This window comes from Triticum urartu, chromosome 5A (assembly GCF_056163025.1).
Source record: "Triticum urartu cultivar PI428250 chromosome 5A, HENAU_Tu73, whole genome shotgun sequence".
Lineage (NCBI taxonomy): Eukaryota > Viridiplantae > Streptophyta > Magnoliopsida > Poales > Poaceae > Triticum > Triticum urartu.
The window spans coordinates 368,557,952-368,572,670 of NC_141877.1; the positions used below are offsets into that span (position 1 = coordinate 368,557,952).

General features: G+C 44.5%; 1 protein-coding gene across 1 annotated transcript; it reads right to left on the reverse strand.

The window, feature by feature from the left end:
- Positions 1-8,759: 8,759 nt before the first annotated feature.
- On the reverse strand, positions 8,760-11,307 carry LOC125508974 (uncharacterized). The gene is made up of 2 exons (XM_048673798.2): positions 10,862-11,307; positions 8,760-9,222 (listed from the first exon to the last, which is right to left on the reverse strand). The coding sequence occupies exons 1-2, from the start codon at positions 11,135-11,137 to the stop codon at positions 9,046-9,048; spliced, it is 453 nt and encodes a 150-aa protein (XP_048529755.1). The 5' UTR covers positions 11,138-11,307; the 3' UTR covers positions 8,760-9,045.
- Positions 11,308-14,719: the final 3,412 nt, after the last annotated feature.

Consider the following 14,719-nt stretch of genomic DNA (forward strand, 5'->3'; position numbering starts at 1 on the left):
GGTCCATGGCCGCACACAAGAAAGTGCCTCCTTATTACGCGGAAAAAATGATTCCACCCACTAATAGGCGGGACCCACCAGCTACATCTTCACATGCAAGGAAGTGCCTCCTTATTATGCGGAAAAAAGTTTCCTCCCCCTGACATATGAGACCCACCAGCTACATCTTCGCATGCAAGAAAGTGGCTCCTTATTATGCGCAATAAAAATGATTCCTCCCGCTGCTAATTAGGACCCACCCGATTTGGAGGCTTGTGGGCCTACTAAGTTGACACATACATAGGGCTTTGTCAACTTAGTCAAGAAACGATTCTAGCACCAGTGACCGTTGAATGTTAGTCCAACCGTCGTGCTGCTTCTTCAATCTCTGATCTACTTGCTCCAGCCGCCCAAACCAGCACCGGCCGTACCGCCTGCTCCTTCTTCTCGTGGCCGGTTGTGCTGTCATGCAGGCATCATCGCCCCACCCTACTCCTATTGTTGGTCAGGCCTTCCCTTTACTCATCCACACCCACTATTATTTTCCCGCGACGGCAGCCTCACACCACATTCGAACCAGTCAACCCTCGTACTCCCTTTCGCGTGGGAAAACACTATCATGTCTTTCCTGACTCCGGTTAGTTCCCTTCTTAGGAATCACTATCATCCACCATGTTGGTGCTCTTTGCGCGGCATCACCAACATGGTCAACGAATGACAGCCATCAGAAGAGGACTGTATGTGGTGGGCTGACAGCTGGACCCACCAGCTACATCTTCGCACGCAAGGAAGTGCCTTCTTATTACGCAAAAAGAATGATTCCTCCCCCTGACAGCTGGGACCCACCACCTATATATTCGCACGCAAGGAAGTGCATTCTTATCCTCCCTGATAGCTGGGACCAACCAGGTCGAAGCGTACGTACCGTTGTCTATGTGGTCACAGACGTGTACGTACATACCCATCGATCGGTTTGTCTGCCACGAGGAACCGTGGCCGAGTAATGAGCGGTAGCAGTTCAAGCAGTCCCATCTAAATCATGTACACATACGACAACCACGCTGCAAAAAAGACGTCCACATACGTACATATGGGCGTGGTCTCGGACACGTACATCGAAGTAGTCATATTCATCAGCAGCCAACCGGCTGGGTCGGAATGGAGAAACAGCGTCGTGTTCACCGGGAGGCAATCAACTGGGTCGGAATATGTCCTGTTCAACGAGAGCCAACCTGCTTGGACGAAACAGGGTCTGGCGTACCATAGAACGGAGGAAACGGCCTTCTGTTCGACCGCCTACGGTTGAAATGGGATCCTGTTCATCGGGACGGGTCTGGCGTATCACAAAATGGATGAAACGGACTTCTCTCCAATCGCCTACGGTCGAAACGGGGTCCTGTTCATCGGGAGGGGTGTGGCGTAGCACAAAACGGGACTCCATGGGCTACTGTTCATCCACCGTCGACTACCTCGCTCCAGCCTCTACAAACTATCATCCATCGTCAACTTCCTCCAACCTCTACCTGCTACTGTTTATCCACCGCGACTTCCTCCTGCCTCCACCAGGTTCTATTCATCCATGGGCTACTGTTCATCTAGCCTCCACCAACTACTGTTCATCCAGCCTCCACGGGGGTCCTGTTCATCCACCCCCAACCGGCTGCGGTGTGGCAGCCTTCTTGAGGTCCTGTTAACCAGGAGAAACGGCCTACTACCACGGGATCATGTTCATCCAACCCCCATCGGAAACTGTTCATCCACAACCAACCAACCGGCTCGACTAACCATGTCTCAACTCGTTCTGCGTATATTGTGTGCACAGTAGCAAATATCACTGTTCATCAAGAGGCAACCCAACACCGGCTGGCTAAATCTCGCACGGGGGCTCAATCGGCTTCAGTAAGCAGCAGCAACGATCGATCGCTCGGGTTTAGTTAGCAGCAACAATGAAGGAATCTCTCGAGTTCGGTCAGCAGTGAATGAATCACTCGAGTTTAGTTAATATCTAAAGGATCGATCGCTCGGGTTTAGTAACGTAGCTAGTGCAATGACTTGGGTTTAGTAAGCGAACACCTCGCTCGGGTTCAATTAGCCAACGCCTCGCACACAAGCACGTACAGAGAAACATGCAAACCACAATGCATTGCTCGGCCCTGACCACCCACCATAACCGGGAACTACCTAATATTTTCCTCGCCCTCGCTTCTACCATGATTTTTTCTGTCATGGACAGCCCAAAGAATGTCATGCAGGTGCGCCTTCAGCCCGCCTAGGACGAAAAACCCATTTTCTGTCATGATATTTTGTCATAGAAGTAGGAGCGCACCACATCTATGATGATACGTGATTTTGTCACAATTATCGTCATAGATGTGTCATAAGCATGACAGAAAAAGTTCTCGTTCGGGCCATAATGTCACATATGTGTCCTTTTTTATAGTGAGATGCGATGCGGTGTGAGGTGCTCATGCGGGTAGGGTATGTGTTCATGCATTCATAGAGCTGACTATATGTGGGATTCTACAATTTTACCCTGTTCAAAAATAAATAAATTTGGCAAAGGGAGGAGGCCGAACAAGTAGGAAAATTATGAAGGACACTATTGGATGGTCTTCGTCCGACCGGATGCGCTGCCCCTACCTTGAATCATGTAGGTTACTCTCAACTCCTAAACAATAATATAGGTTACTCTAGTGAAAGTTAATGACAATCTTAGGCCCCTAGTCGGTGATTACTTTCATAATCTCTTTTCGTCTAGCTCAGGAGGGATCGATACTTGTTATCTTCTGTGAAATCCCTTGTAACAAATAATATGAATGATTCTCTTATTTCTCCGTATACCCAAGAAGATGTGCGAAAGGCTCTTTTTCAGATTGGTGATGTGAAGGCACCAGGACCGGATGGTCTACATGGAAAATTTTGGCATATCATGGGGGATGAGCTTACAAAAGAGGTTTTGGAGGCTATAAATACAAGGAAGATACCTACAGGGTGGAATTCAACAAATATTGTTTTGATCCCTGGTACGTCTCAAACGTACTACTTTTCCAAACACTTTTACTCTTTTTTGGACTCTAATATGCATGATTTGAATGGAACTAACCCGAATTGACGTCATTTTCAGCAGGACTACCTTGGTGTTATTTTTGTGCAGAAATGAAAGTTCTCGAAATTGGCTGAAAATTTACGGAGATTTTTTCTGAAATAAATAAAAAATACCGGCGAAGAGATCTAGGGGAGGGTGGCCACCACAAAGCCACAAGCTCAGGTGCCCCCCCCCCACCTCAAGCCTCTGTTTTCCCTACCTCCGGTCTTATAAGTTTGATATCAAGAAAAAAATCAGAGAGAAAGTTTCATCGTGTTTTACTATACGGAGCCACCGCCTCCTGCTCTTCATCGGGAGGGCTAATCTGGAGTCTGTTCGGGGCTCCGGAGAGGGCGATTCGTCGCCGTTGTCATCATCAACCCTTCTTCATCAACAATTCCATGATGCTCACTTATGACCTGGGAGTGCACAAGACTGCTGTAGCACTTTCACGATAAGTGAAGTGTCAAACCCACAGGGAGAAAATAGGAAGGAATTACAAACCCTGCAACTACGCTATCACTTACATAGTTACGTACACACCCAAACCGTGGTTAGGAAATAACCTACTTTAGTAAGTTGCTAGGAACACAAATAAAAGGTAGCGTTCATCTAAACTACAAACAAGAAATAAAAGATAGAAAGGTAAAGAGACTAAACTACATGAAATGGTGCTTGAGTAGTAAACATTCTCGAGGGAATCAGAGTCATCACCACAAGTATGATGCTGATAACACATGATAAACATGACTCTCTAATTGTATCACTAAGCCATTTGTATATGATCCTGCGTGGGTGGAGCCAAATAAAGTATGCATCCCCACTAAGGTTACCGCATACACTTGTGCCACCACCGTGCTTCCCCACTCCGGTTATCACAATGATGATTAAGGGGAGTGAACTCCCCGTGGTCACGGCCTGAAGTTCTAGTGTTCTCCACTAATCCCTATTGCAATGATCGGGGACGAAGCGAGAATAGGACTATCACCACCTACCCTCCACAACTACCCTTCTCACCAACATAAATCATCTCAAGTCCATAAGTGGCTATTGTTGTGTGGGCGCCCTTCACAACACCATGAGACAATCAACGCAATACATATAAAGAGAATATTGGATCGCTTTATTCAACAAAGTATTAACCATGCAAGGGTTCATCCAATTCCTCAAGAACTAACACAACTACTCAAACATCATAGAGGGAGAGAGCAAGTTACAAGCCGACATGAAGTTGATGCAGGACAAGGGCATGGCAGTGCCATTTATGATGATGGCGTGCGGACGTTGAAGGCCGATGCGCGTGGTGGAGGCACCCCTTCTTCCTCTTGGCTTGGCCCTTCTCTTCTATGTGGAGGTGGTCTTGGAGGAACAATTGAGATGGACGACGACTGCATGGATGAACAAATGTGAGCAGGAGGAAGCTAGGGTTGATGGTGCTTATATGAAGGCCTCCCGGTATCTCGTCTATTGATGTGGTCATCCAAGGGCTCAAGATGAGCCTTATCTTCTGCCAATCCCTTCATTATGAGCCAAGGATCCCGTCAGGACAATTGGGGACGAAATCGGTGAAGAATACCACATGGAAGGGAAACTTTTGGAGCTATCTGCATGTCAAAAGACCGCTGAAACGATCACATGCGGTCGTTTGGAACACCATCTTTCGTACTGCCTTTTTGTGTAATCTCTCTCCGGTAAAACGACCGCCATTTCTTCATACGAACTCGGATTTTGACATTCTTGGGCTCGTTGGATTCATATGAACGACGCTGATCCATTTCTTGTCTTAGATCTTGATTTGGAGCACTTTGAAAAAATGACTTTTCTGACCTTCAACATGGCTAAGTCAGACCCTTGGCTGACTCCGTATCGAAACCATCATTACTCCTTTCATCGTGCTTGGTCCTAGGTTGCTCCAATACACCTATAGACACAAGAAAAAACTAATAAATACCAAATAAATACACAAATGTGCAATGCTCACAATGATAATTGCAAAATCGGTAATCATGCATAATGGACATATATTTGGTTCACAAATATCCAGCGGTAATCCACTATGTTCACAATGACATCCATTATGTTCTGAGATTGATGTCGCTATGACTTTGCTATGCTTAATGCTTGTCACTAGGGCCAAGTGCCATGATTTCATATCTGAACCCTCTATGTTTTCATGAATATATTTGAGATGTTGATCCTATCTGCTAGTTATATGCACTTGTTATTGTTCTGAATCATAGACCCCAAGGTGACAATAATTGGGATACTCTCCTGGGATAACTGTAATTCGAGGAGTTCATGTATTCACTATGTGTTAATGCTTTGTTCCGATTCTCTATTAAAGGGAGGCATTTAATATCCCTTAGATTTTATTATGGGCCCTGTAGCCACAGGAGGGTAGGACAAAAGATGTCACTCAAGTTCTTATTATAAGCATGTATGACTATATGCGGAATACCCGCCTACATTGCATTGATGAATTGGAGCTATTGTATATCGCTCTAGGTTGTGAATGTTACATGGTGAATGTCATCCACACAAATATCCATCGTTGATTCAATGCTTATGCTTTGCTCATATTGTCTGTGCTAAGTTACTATTGTTGCTACTGCTGATAAAATCACTACAAAACTGCTACTATTGCTACTGTTGCCGCTACTAATAAGACTATCAAACTACTGTGCTACTAAATACTTTGCTGCAGAGAAACAACTTTCCAGGTGTGGTTAAATTGACAACTCCACTACTAAGGCTTATAAATATTCTTTGGCTCACCTTATGTCGAATCAATAAATTGGGTCAAATACTACCCTCAAAGACTGTCATGATCCCCTATACTTGTGGGTTATCAATCCCCAAGGTGGATAGTCCAGAGGTAATAACACAATACAGACCTATTAGTCCCTGTAATGTGGTTTATAAAATTATCTCGGAGATGATTGCTAACAGACTCAAGAGAATTCTCCTAGAGATTATTTCTCCTATGTAGAGTGCCTTTGTACTAGGAAGGTTGATCACTGATACCGTGCTGGTGGCGTATGAATGCTTTCGCACTATAAAAAGGAAAACACATGTGTCTTCTGGTTATTGTGCAGTTAATCTAGATACGAATAAAGCCTATGATAGAGTTGAATGGAGCTTTTTGGAGAGGGTGATGTTAAAAATGGGATTTCATGAACAGTGGGTCTAGCTAATAATGGAGTGTGTATCTTCTATCAGTTACAGGGTCCATTTTAATGACTAGATAGATGAGTTTACACCCACCAAAGGGCTCAGACGGGGGACCCTCTTTCCCCTACCTCTTTTTGCTATGTTTGGAAGGTATATCTAGTATGCTTGCTCATGAGGAGGAGATTGGGAACCTTGAAGGTATTAAAGTTTGCAGGAGTGCGACTACTATTTCACATCTCCTCTTTGTAGATGACTCCCTAATTCTTATGAAGGCAAACATGCAATGTGCAAACACCTTGAAGAGGATCTTGGACACTTATTGTAGTAGCTCAGGACAGATGGTGAGTAATGCGAAATCCAGCATTTTCTTGAGTCATAATACTCCGGTTGGTATATGGAAGGAGGTGTATGGGGAACTACATATTGTCACGGAAGCCCTGTTGGACAAATAATTGGGGCACCATACTATGGTAGGGGTGGATAGCGATTATCTCCAACAGCTTATTGACCGTGTATGCCAGCGCCTCAAAGGATGGAAGGAGAAAATTCTCTCGATGTAGGGTAAGGAAATTTTTCTGAAATCAATAGCTCAAGCAATACCTTTGTATGCGATGTCAGTATTTAAACTGCCCAAAGGAATCTGCAAACAATCACTGATGAGATTGCTGGATTTTGGTGAAGTGATAATGAGGAGAAGAAGATGCATTGGTTTGCATGGTTGAAATTGTGTGTATCGAAGAAGAAAGGGGGCTTGGGTTTTAGAGACCTTCACAGTTTTTAACCTTGCTTTGTTAGCAAAACAGTGTTGGCAACTAATCCAAAATCCAGACTCCTTATGTGAATGTGTTTTAAGAGCAAAATATTATCCAGATGGTAACATTTTGAAGGCTGGACCAAAGAAGGGTTCTTCATACACTTGGAAAAGCATTGTTGTGGGCATCCAAACTTTTCAACGGGGTTGTATCTAGCGTGTGGGATTGGGAGCACAAATTGATATTAGGCAAGAACCATGAATTCCATTAAGCCCTTCACGAAAGGTAATTACCCGTAGAGGTGCAACTATGCTCAGATATGTGGAGGAACTCATAGATTCATAATAGCACATGGGATGAAGTGTTGATTAGAGATGTTTTTTCTCCGGTGGATGCTTATAGGATCCTCCAAATCCCTTTAAATGTTCACCTTGTGGAAGATTTTATAGATTGGAATTATATGCGTCTGGGGTCCTTCTCGGTCCAATGGTCCTACCACAGAGAGTTAGAAACCAGTTTGGCCAACGCCTTGTTTGAACAGATGGACAATGAAACATAAACACTAATACAATTTGGAAGTAAATTTGGAACCTCAAAATCCCGGGTAAGATCAAACATTTTGTGGGGAAGGCGCTAAATGGATCACTTCCTTGCTAGCAAATAGACACATACCACTGGTCCCTTAATGTCTGTTCTGTGCGACTGGAGTTGAAGACATCCAACATTGTCTATTTACATGTAAGAGGCCAAAGGAAGTTTGGACAACTTTATGGGTGCAGAACATTGTCGCGGGAGCGGTAAGGCAGGACCGATTAGGCTCTATTACTGTTGAGATCCCGAGCAGGATAAACTCAGTCACGGATGGACTGCCGACCGCAGAACATATGATGGTAGTAGCTTGGTACCTATGGTGGCAACGTCGTCAACGTACCAAAGGCGAGCCAATTCAGAACCCCGAAAGAGCCGCGATTTCAATGAAAGTTCTAGCAACAAATTATACTCAAAGTAATATGAAAGATCATCCTACAAGAAGCCATGCTCATATGTGGAAGACGCCGACTAGGGATGTGGTCAAAATCAATGTTGATGCTGCTTTCCGAGTTGAAACTCTCGGGTACAACAGGCTCTATTGCCCATGATGGAAGAGGGAACTTCATTGTTGAGACAATATGATTCGTTCCTCAGGTGACCAGCGTTGACTCGGCAGAGATGACAGCGATCCGGAATGGATTATATCTAGCAGGGAGGATCAGATGTAACAAAATGATCATTGAGTCGGATTGTAGTTTTGGAAGTAGCGCAACAACCAGAAATGTATGTGGGCTCAGCGATCCGGAATGGATTATATCTAGCATGGAGGATCAGATGTAACAAAGTGATCATTGAGTCACATTGTAGCTTTGTGGTGGAAGCAGTGCAGCAACTAGAAACATATGTGGGCTCAGATGTTGCAATGGTACTTGAATGCAAACATTTAGGGCTGGACTTAGTGAGTGTCTCATATACAGTGTCGCCATGACGCAAATGAAGTGGCTCACAACCTAGCGAAGAACATTTAGTGAAAAATCTTCTATGTTTTGGGAATCTATAATCCCTGATTTTATTTCTCACTATACTATAAATGATATCTCTATTATCTGAGGAATAAAATCTGTTGCTTTCAAAAAAAAGTAGGTTGCCCTCAATAAAAGAGAAAGGAAAAAGGAAACTGTGGGTCCCGTTCCGTGTTCTAGCATCCACGAACGATGGCCATTGAGGGCGCCGATCACCTCTCACGACTGAAAAGGATTCCATAGAACAACGTGCTGGTACACAGTACACTACCAGTTTCCTCACAAGTTCATGACATTAATACAACAATAACAAGGCGATAAGCCTCCCAATTGGCATGAAACAACATCAATTCATCTACTGAAACACGGGAGCACAGCAGATACAAGCTACACACTAATAATAATAAGGCTACTCCAGGGACCTCGCATCGCAAAGATGGTGCAGAACTCATGTGGAACATGGAGCTGCTGCTGCTGCTTAGGTTCTAGTATCCGAGGTTGACGGTTAAAACACTTTCCTCTTCAGTCGGTTCTCCGAACGCGGGGTGCTGCTGCCCATGTCACGCTGTTCGTCTGGGCTCAAATCAGCGTCGCTGTCATCATCCGGGTCCTCCAAACCGAGGTTCAAGTTCAGCTCGGTGCTGCCGCCTTTTCTGGTAGAGTTCTGTGGCACACCCGAAACCTGAAAGAGGGTACAGATACACGTATAAGTTTTATCACTGTGGTATGCAGAATGCTGTGCTATCTCTCTGGCAAAGAAAATGTTGTACTGACAACCAGGAAAATAGAAACTGATGTTGGGCGAGTACAAAAAAATTTAATGGGGTCCTTTCCCAGTTACTTGGCACAAGGGAAAATGAGCTTAGCACAATAGATGTAACAAATGAACACAAACATATCGCTGAACTTTACAAATAAAATTATTGAAAAACTACTACTTGTACTTGATGTATCAATTCTGTTTATTCAGCTATATCCATTTCCCAAATGAAAGCCCAGCAAATCCAAAATACGTACATGAAACTGAACTTGTCCATTACTTTGGCTCTGTCGGGTGAAATTTCCTTATACCATTTGTTTACCATCAGATGACAAATCTGTATCATTAGCCTTATCCTCGAACTGGAAGTTACATTGTTAGAAGTGCCGTAACTAAATTCAAATAGACAGTCACTACTGGCAATATTTTCAGTGCACACATACTTCTACACAAATTGATTGCATCCACCAGTTCTAAGTCTCTCTGTAAAGCAAACCTGAAGCCCAACATCACTGCCGACTGTAGGAACAAAGTAAAAGAGCACCAAGACCTAGCAAGAAATAGTTGCATCCACAAGACAAGAGGCTATCATATATGTACACAACAATTGTAAACATACAAGTCCATTTTAAACCCTAGACTATGGTGTTAAACCCTGAATTATGAAACTGTCCATATTAAACCCTGAACTTTCTAAAACCATTGACTTGAAACCTACCTCGGTTTTGGATAGTGGTTGTGCATTACAGGGTCTTCACGAAAATTGTTCTTTTTTTGTAGAAGTAGGAAATGTTAAGAAATTCAGAGTTTAAAATAGATAGTTTTTGAAAGTTCAGGGTTTAATATAGATGGTACGGTATCATAGTTTAACCCTTTAGGGCCCAAATCAAACCAAGCACAATAGTTCAGGATTCAGATGGACTTTCTTTCAAAAGCATATCTGAATACAGGTGACGAATGACAATAAAAATAAGAACACTAGGTAATCAATCAATGACCCCATATTCGGTGTTTAACCATCAGTGCAACCACTAAATTGACTAATTTAGGAGTGTCACCAATACTCAAATTCTAACCACAAGGCTAAATCTTGAGCCTTGAGGCAGAAGCAGAGGCACAACCGCCCAAACAATCACTCAGAAATCTCCACAATTGTTGAACCAGCATGCTCGCCTTGAACGAGTTGTACTGAAGAATTGCAAGGCCTGCTATTGCCCTGTTTTGCCCGGAAATAGCCTACTACCCTCATCAACTGTGTCTGAAATTCCCACCATACACAAAACCCGTAGCCCAACTCAAGCTGAAGTAGAAGGCCAACCCCCAAATCCTACATTTCCGGCGTCCAGACCATAGTTGCTGACGCTAGCGCCAAAATCATCCAAGAAGAACCCGTGTGGTCTCCTATCCCCTCCTACATTGTGCCTAAAACTATGACCTGGGAGAAGCCAAGAAGGCAAGAACGGCCAAATGTCCGACCTCCGAAGCAGATCGAACCCACCAGAGCGCAATAAAGCAACCGAACAATCGCCAAGACCTAATCTTTGAATCCAAGAAACCTCACCGGAACGTATCGCCGTCTGGTGGCCGCCGCGGCGACCTCCTTGCTGTTACCGTCGCCGGCACCGCTCACCGGCGCCCACTTGAGCAGCACCACCTTGTTACCCCTCGGGCACCCAATGGGACCCATACCGGCGGAGGCGGACCCCGCGCCGCCGCCGGCGAGAGGGGCCCACGCCTTGCGCCACTTCCTGACGGGCCCACTGAAGGAGGCGTTGCTGCTGCCGACGGGGCCATAGCGCGTGGAGGAGCGGCTCAGCCGGGCGCCCACGGTGTCCATTTCACGGGGGCGGGCGGCGGCAGCGGCGGCTTCAGTTCTCCTCCGGCGAGGTGGGTAGGGAGTGGGGTGCAGGGGAGGGCTTGGTGCTGTGTTCCTTCCACCTTTGTGGATGTGGACTTTGGAGAGGCTAGTATTTTGTTTCCTCCCTCTGTTCTACGGAGTACTACAACGCTAGTTTAGGGCATCTTATGATTTGTTGTTTTAAAAACGAGCGTCCTACGAATTCGCCGGGTGGTCTTTTTAAATAGATCGACCAGGCCGCGAGCAGTCAAATCTGACACATCAAGCGGCCGAGCACGTCTTCATCATTACAACACAAATTTTGTTGTAAATTTTCTTTCTTGCAACATACTCCCTCCGTCTCATAATATAAAAATGTTTTTAACACTACACTAGTGTCAGAAACGTTATTATATTATGGGACATAGGGAGTAGGTCTTATTGTAGATTTTTCTTTTTGCAACATAGATGATTTTGCAAAAGCTTGTCTAAGCTATCGTCATTGTGCACCGCCGTTAGCAACACCGCTGTTGTTGCAAAAACAAAAAACCAACAACACCCTTGTTGCAAATAAATTATCCTTCGGCTGCCATGGCCATGGACAAACTCAAGCTTGGATCGGCTCCTTCTTGCCATCAGCGGGCGGTGCTTGCACGCAGATTGCCAAATCAGTGGGGAGGGCTCCATGGGCGTCGACAATGCCAACAAAGACGTTGTGCGCCACTAGAGCTACGACCTGGCCACGCGAATGTCGTGCACAACCTCCGACGTCGGCCGGCGATCCCGATCTAGATGCAAGGGGAAATAGGAGTGCAACACCGATGTGTGTGGCGGGGCGACCGACTGTCGGCGCCTCGTCTAAGGGTAGAGACACGAGAGGAAGAGGAGAGTCAAGGGGACAATGTTACGGTTGGCGTGTTGTTTCGGGAATCAGGAAAGATGAAGACGTGCGTGGGTCCACAGGGACATGAAGGTCGCAGAGTCTCTTTTGAGCCGGTTGACGCTGAGTGTTTCCCTTTAAAAACGCATGAATAAAAATGCAAAAATATGATAAGAACCACATGTGCAAACACATAGAATTATGAAAACATGTTCAGAATTGGATGTTTGATTCACAGGAATAAGTAATCTACAGAACTGGTTGTTTAATTAATTCATGATTAAAGATAACCAACCAGTGATTGGATGGTTAGAGCAACCTGATGAGTGTTATTCTTACACTTCTCTACCCTTAGTTCAAACTGATATATTTCATTAAAACCAAGATATTCGTGCCAATATTTCCATTAATGACTAATGAATGCATAAGACTCTACAAATCCTCTCTTTTTTGTGTATCGACAGGAAATGGGCTAAATATGGACGAAATCAAGTGAGAACATGGAAATGGGTAAAGGAGGAGATAGAAGAAATCAAGAGGAGGCACACAAGCTAAACCAGAGCAAAATACGGTGTACCATACAATCACACCCGCTTGTATAGGCGGCCGTATGGCGTGAAAACCGAGGCTCCTCATCCACATGAACAACTTTTATAAAGGGGTCGAGGCCAAAATGTTAACAGAAGAGCCGTGAACGGAGGCAGAATAGAGTCATCTTCATCAACCCTAGCCACCACCATTTCCCATCTCCATAGCCGCCATCTCCATCTCCAGCATAGTTCTTCCTCCACTAGAGCATACTTGTAATCATGTATCACACACGGCATCCATTGTAAGACATACTATCAATCAATCTACCTTCATGATGTGTTCTATGACGAGTTCTTCATGTGATCTAATCTCCATGTATGAGTAGTTCCGTAAGGTATGGGTTGAGGCAAGTGCCTTGCAATCCGATGTATTTGTTGAAGGGGCCAATGGAAGTGTTTTGAATTAACGTCCTGTGTGTGTGAAATAAAATTATTCTGTAGATGTCTCTTGTCTCTTTCGCGTTCATCATCATTGTAAATACCCAGAATCATGAAGAATGGGCCACAAGGAGGCTAAGGGCAGGGAGACCATGAAGTGTTATTCTGAACAGTAGTGATAGAAAGTTTAAGTACACTAGCACGGATCCTATCCCTGGGGATTCAAGATGTGTAGTCACTAAACACCAAATGCTTTTGTCTAATTATTGCAATCTAAATTATCGAGGCAACCCCATGAAATGGATAGGGCCTTTGGCTGAACAACTAACTCTTGATGTAGGACGCGTGCCGGTCAAGACGTAATTTGGACACCTCCCCCACTTCAGTTCAAAACAAGCACATCTCGATGGGTGACTTTCAGCGCATAAATTAAGATCATATTTGGTCCCATCACAAATATATGGTTGTAAGCATTAAGACCTCGTACCCATGCCTACTTTTATTATAAGTGTTCTCCTTCAATTGTTTGATTTTGATCCAGTCAAAAGCTAGAATTGTTTCTTTAACAAAAGCTTGCTTGAAACCCTAGCTTCAAGAGGATCATTCTCCCGTGGGTTCGATAATTCAGGCTCACCTCTAGGGGCGAAAAGGCGAGAATCCTTTTTGGTCCATTTCCAGATTGCCAAAGGAAGAAATCACAACCCCAACAACTCCCCTATCTCTAAAATAACCATTGTTTACGGGAAGTTTGGCCACTACACCTCCTTGCGCCAACAATCACCGCACCGCCTTGCGCAGCCCCACGTTGATGATCTTCACATGTGTCACTGACTGGCGGGTCCTGGGCAATTATCTAGGGGCTTGATGTCAACTACACAACCTTCTTCTTGTAGACGTTGTTGGGCCTCCAAGTGCAGAGGTTTGTAGGACAGTAGCAAATTTCCCTCAAGTGGATGACCTAAGGTTTATCAATCCGTGAGAGGCATAGGATGAAGATGGTCTCCCTCAAACAACCCTGCAACCAAATAACAAAGAGTATCTTGTGTCCCAAACACACCCAATACAATGGTAAATTATATAGGTGCACTAGTTCGGCGAAGAGATGGTGATACAAGTGCAATATGGATGGTAGATATAGGTTTTTGTAATCTGAAAATATAAAAACAGCAAGGTAACTAATGATAATGTTGGAAATATGCCCTAGAGGCAATAATAAATTAGTTATTATTATTATATTTCATTTTTCATGATAATCGTTTATTATCCATGCTAGAATTGTATTGATAGGAAACTCAGATACATGTGTGGATACATAGACAACACCATGTCCCTAGTAAGCCTCTAGTTGACTAGCTCGTTGATCAATAGATGGTTACGGTTTCCTAACCATGGACATTGGATGTCGTTGATAACGGGGTCACATCATTAGGAGAATGATGTGATGGACAAGACCCAATCCTAAGCCTAGCACAAGATCGTGTAGTTCGTTTGCTAAAGCTTTTCTAATGTCAAGTATCATTTCCTTAGACCATGAGATTGTGCAACTCCCGGATACCGTAGGAGTGCTCTGGGTGTGCCAAACGTCACAACGTAACTGGGTGGCTATAAAGGTACACTACAGGTATCTCCGAAAGTGTCTGTTGGGTTGGCACGAATCGAGACTGGGATTTGTCACTCCATGTAAACGGAGAGGTATCTCTGGGCCCACTTGGTAGGACGTCATCATAATGTGCA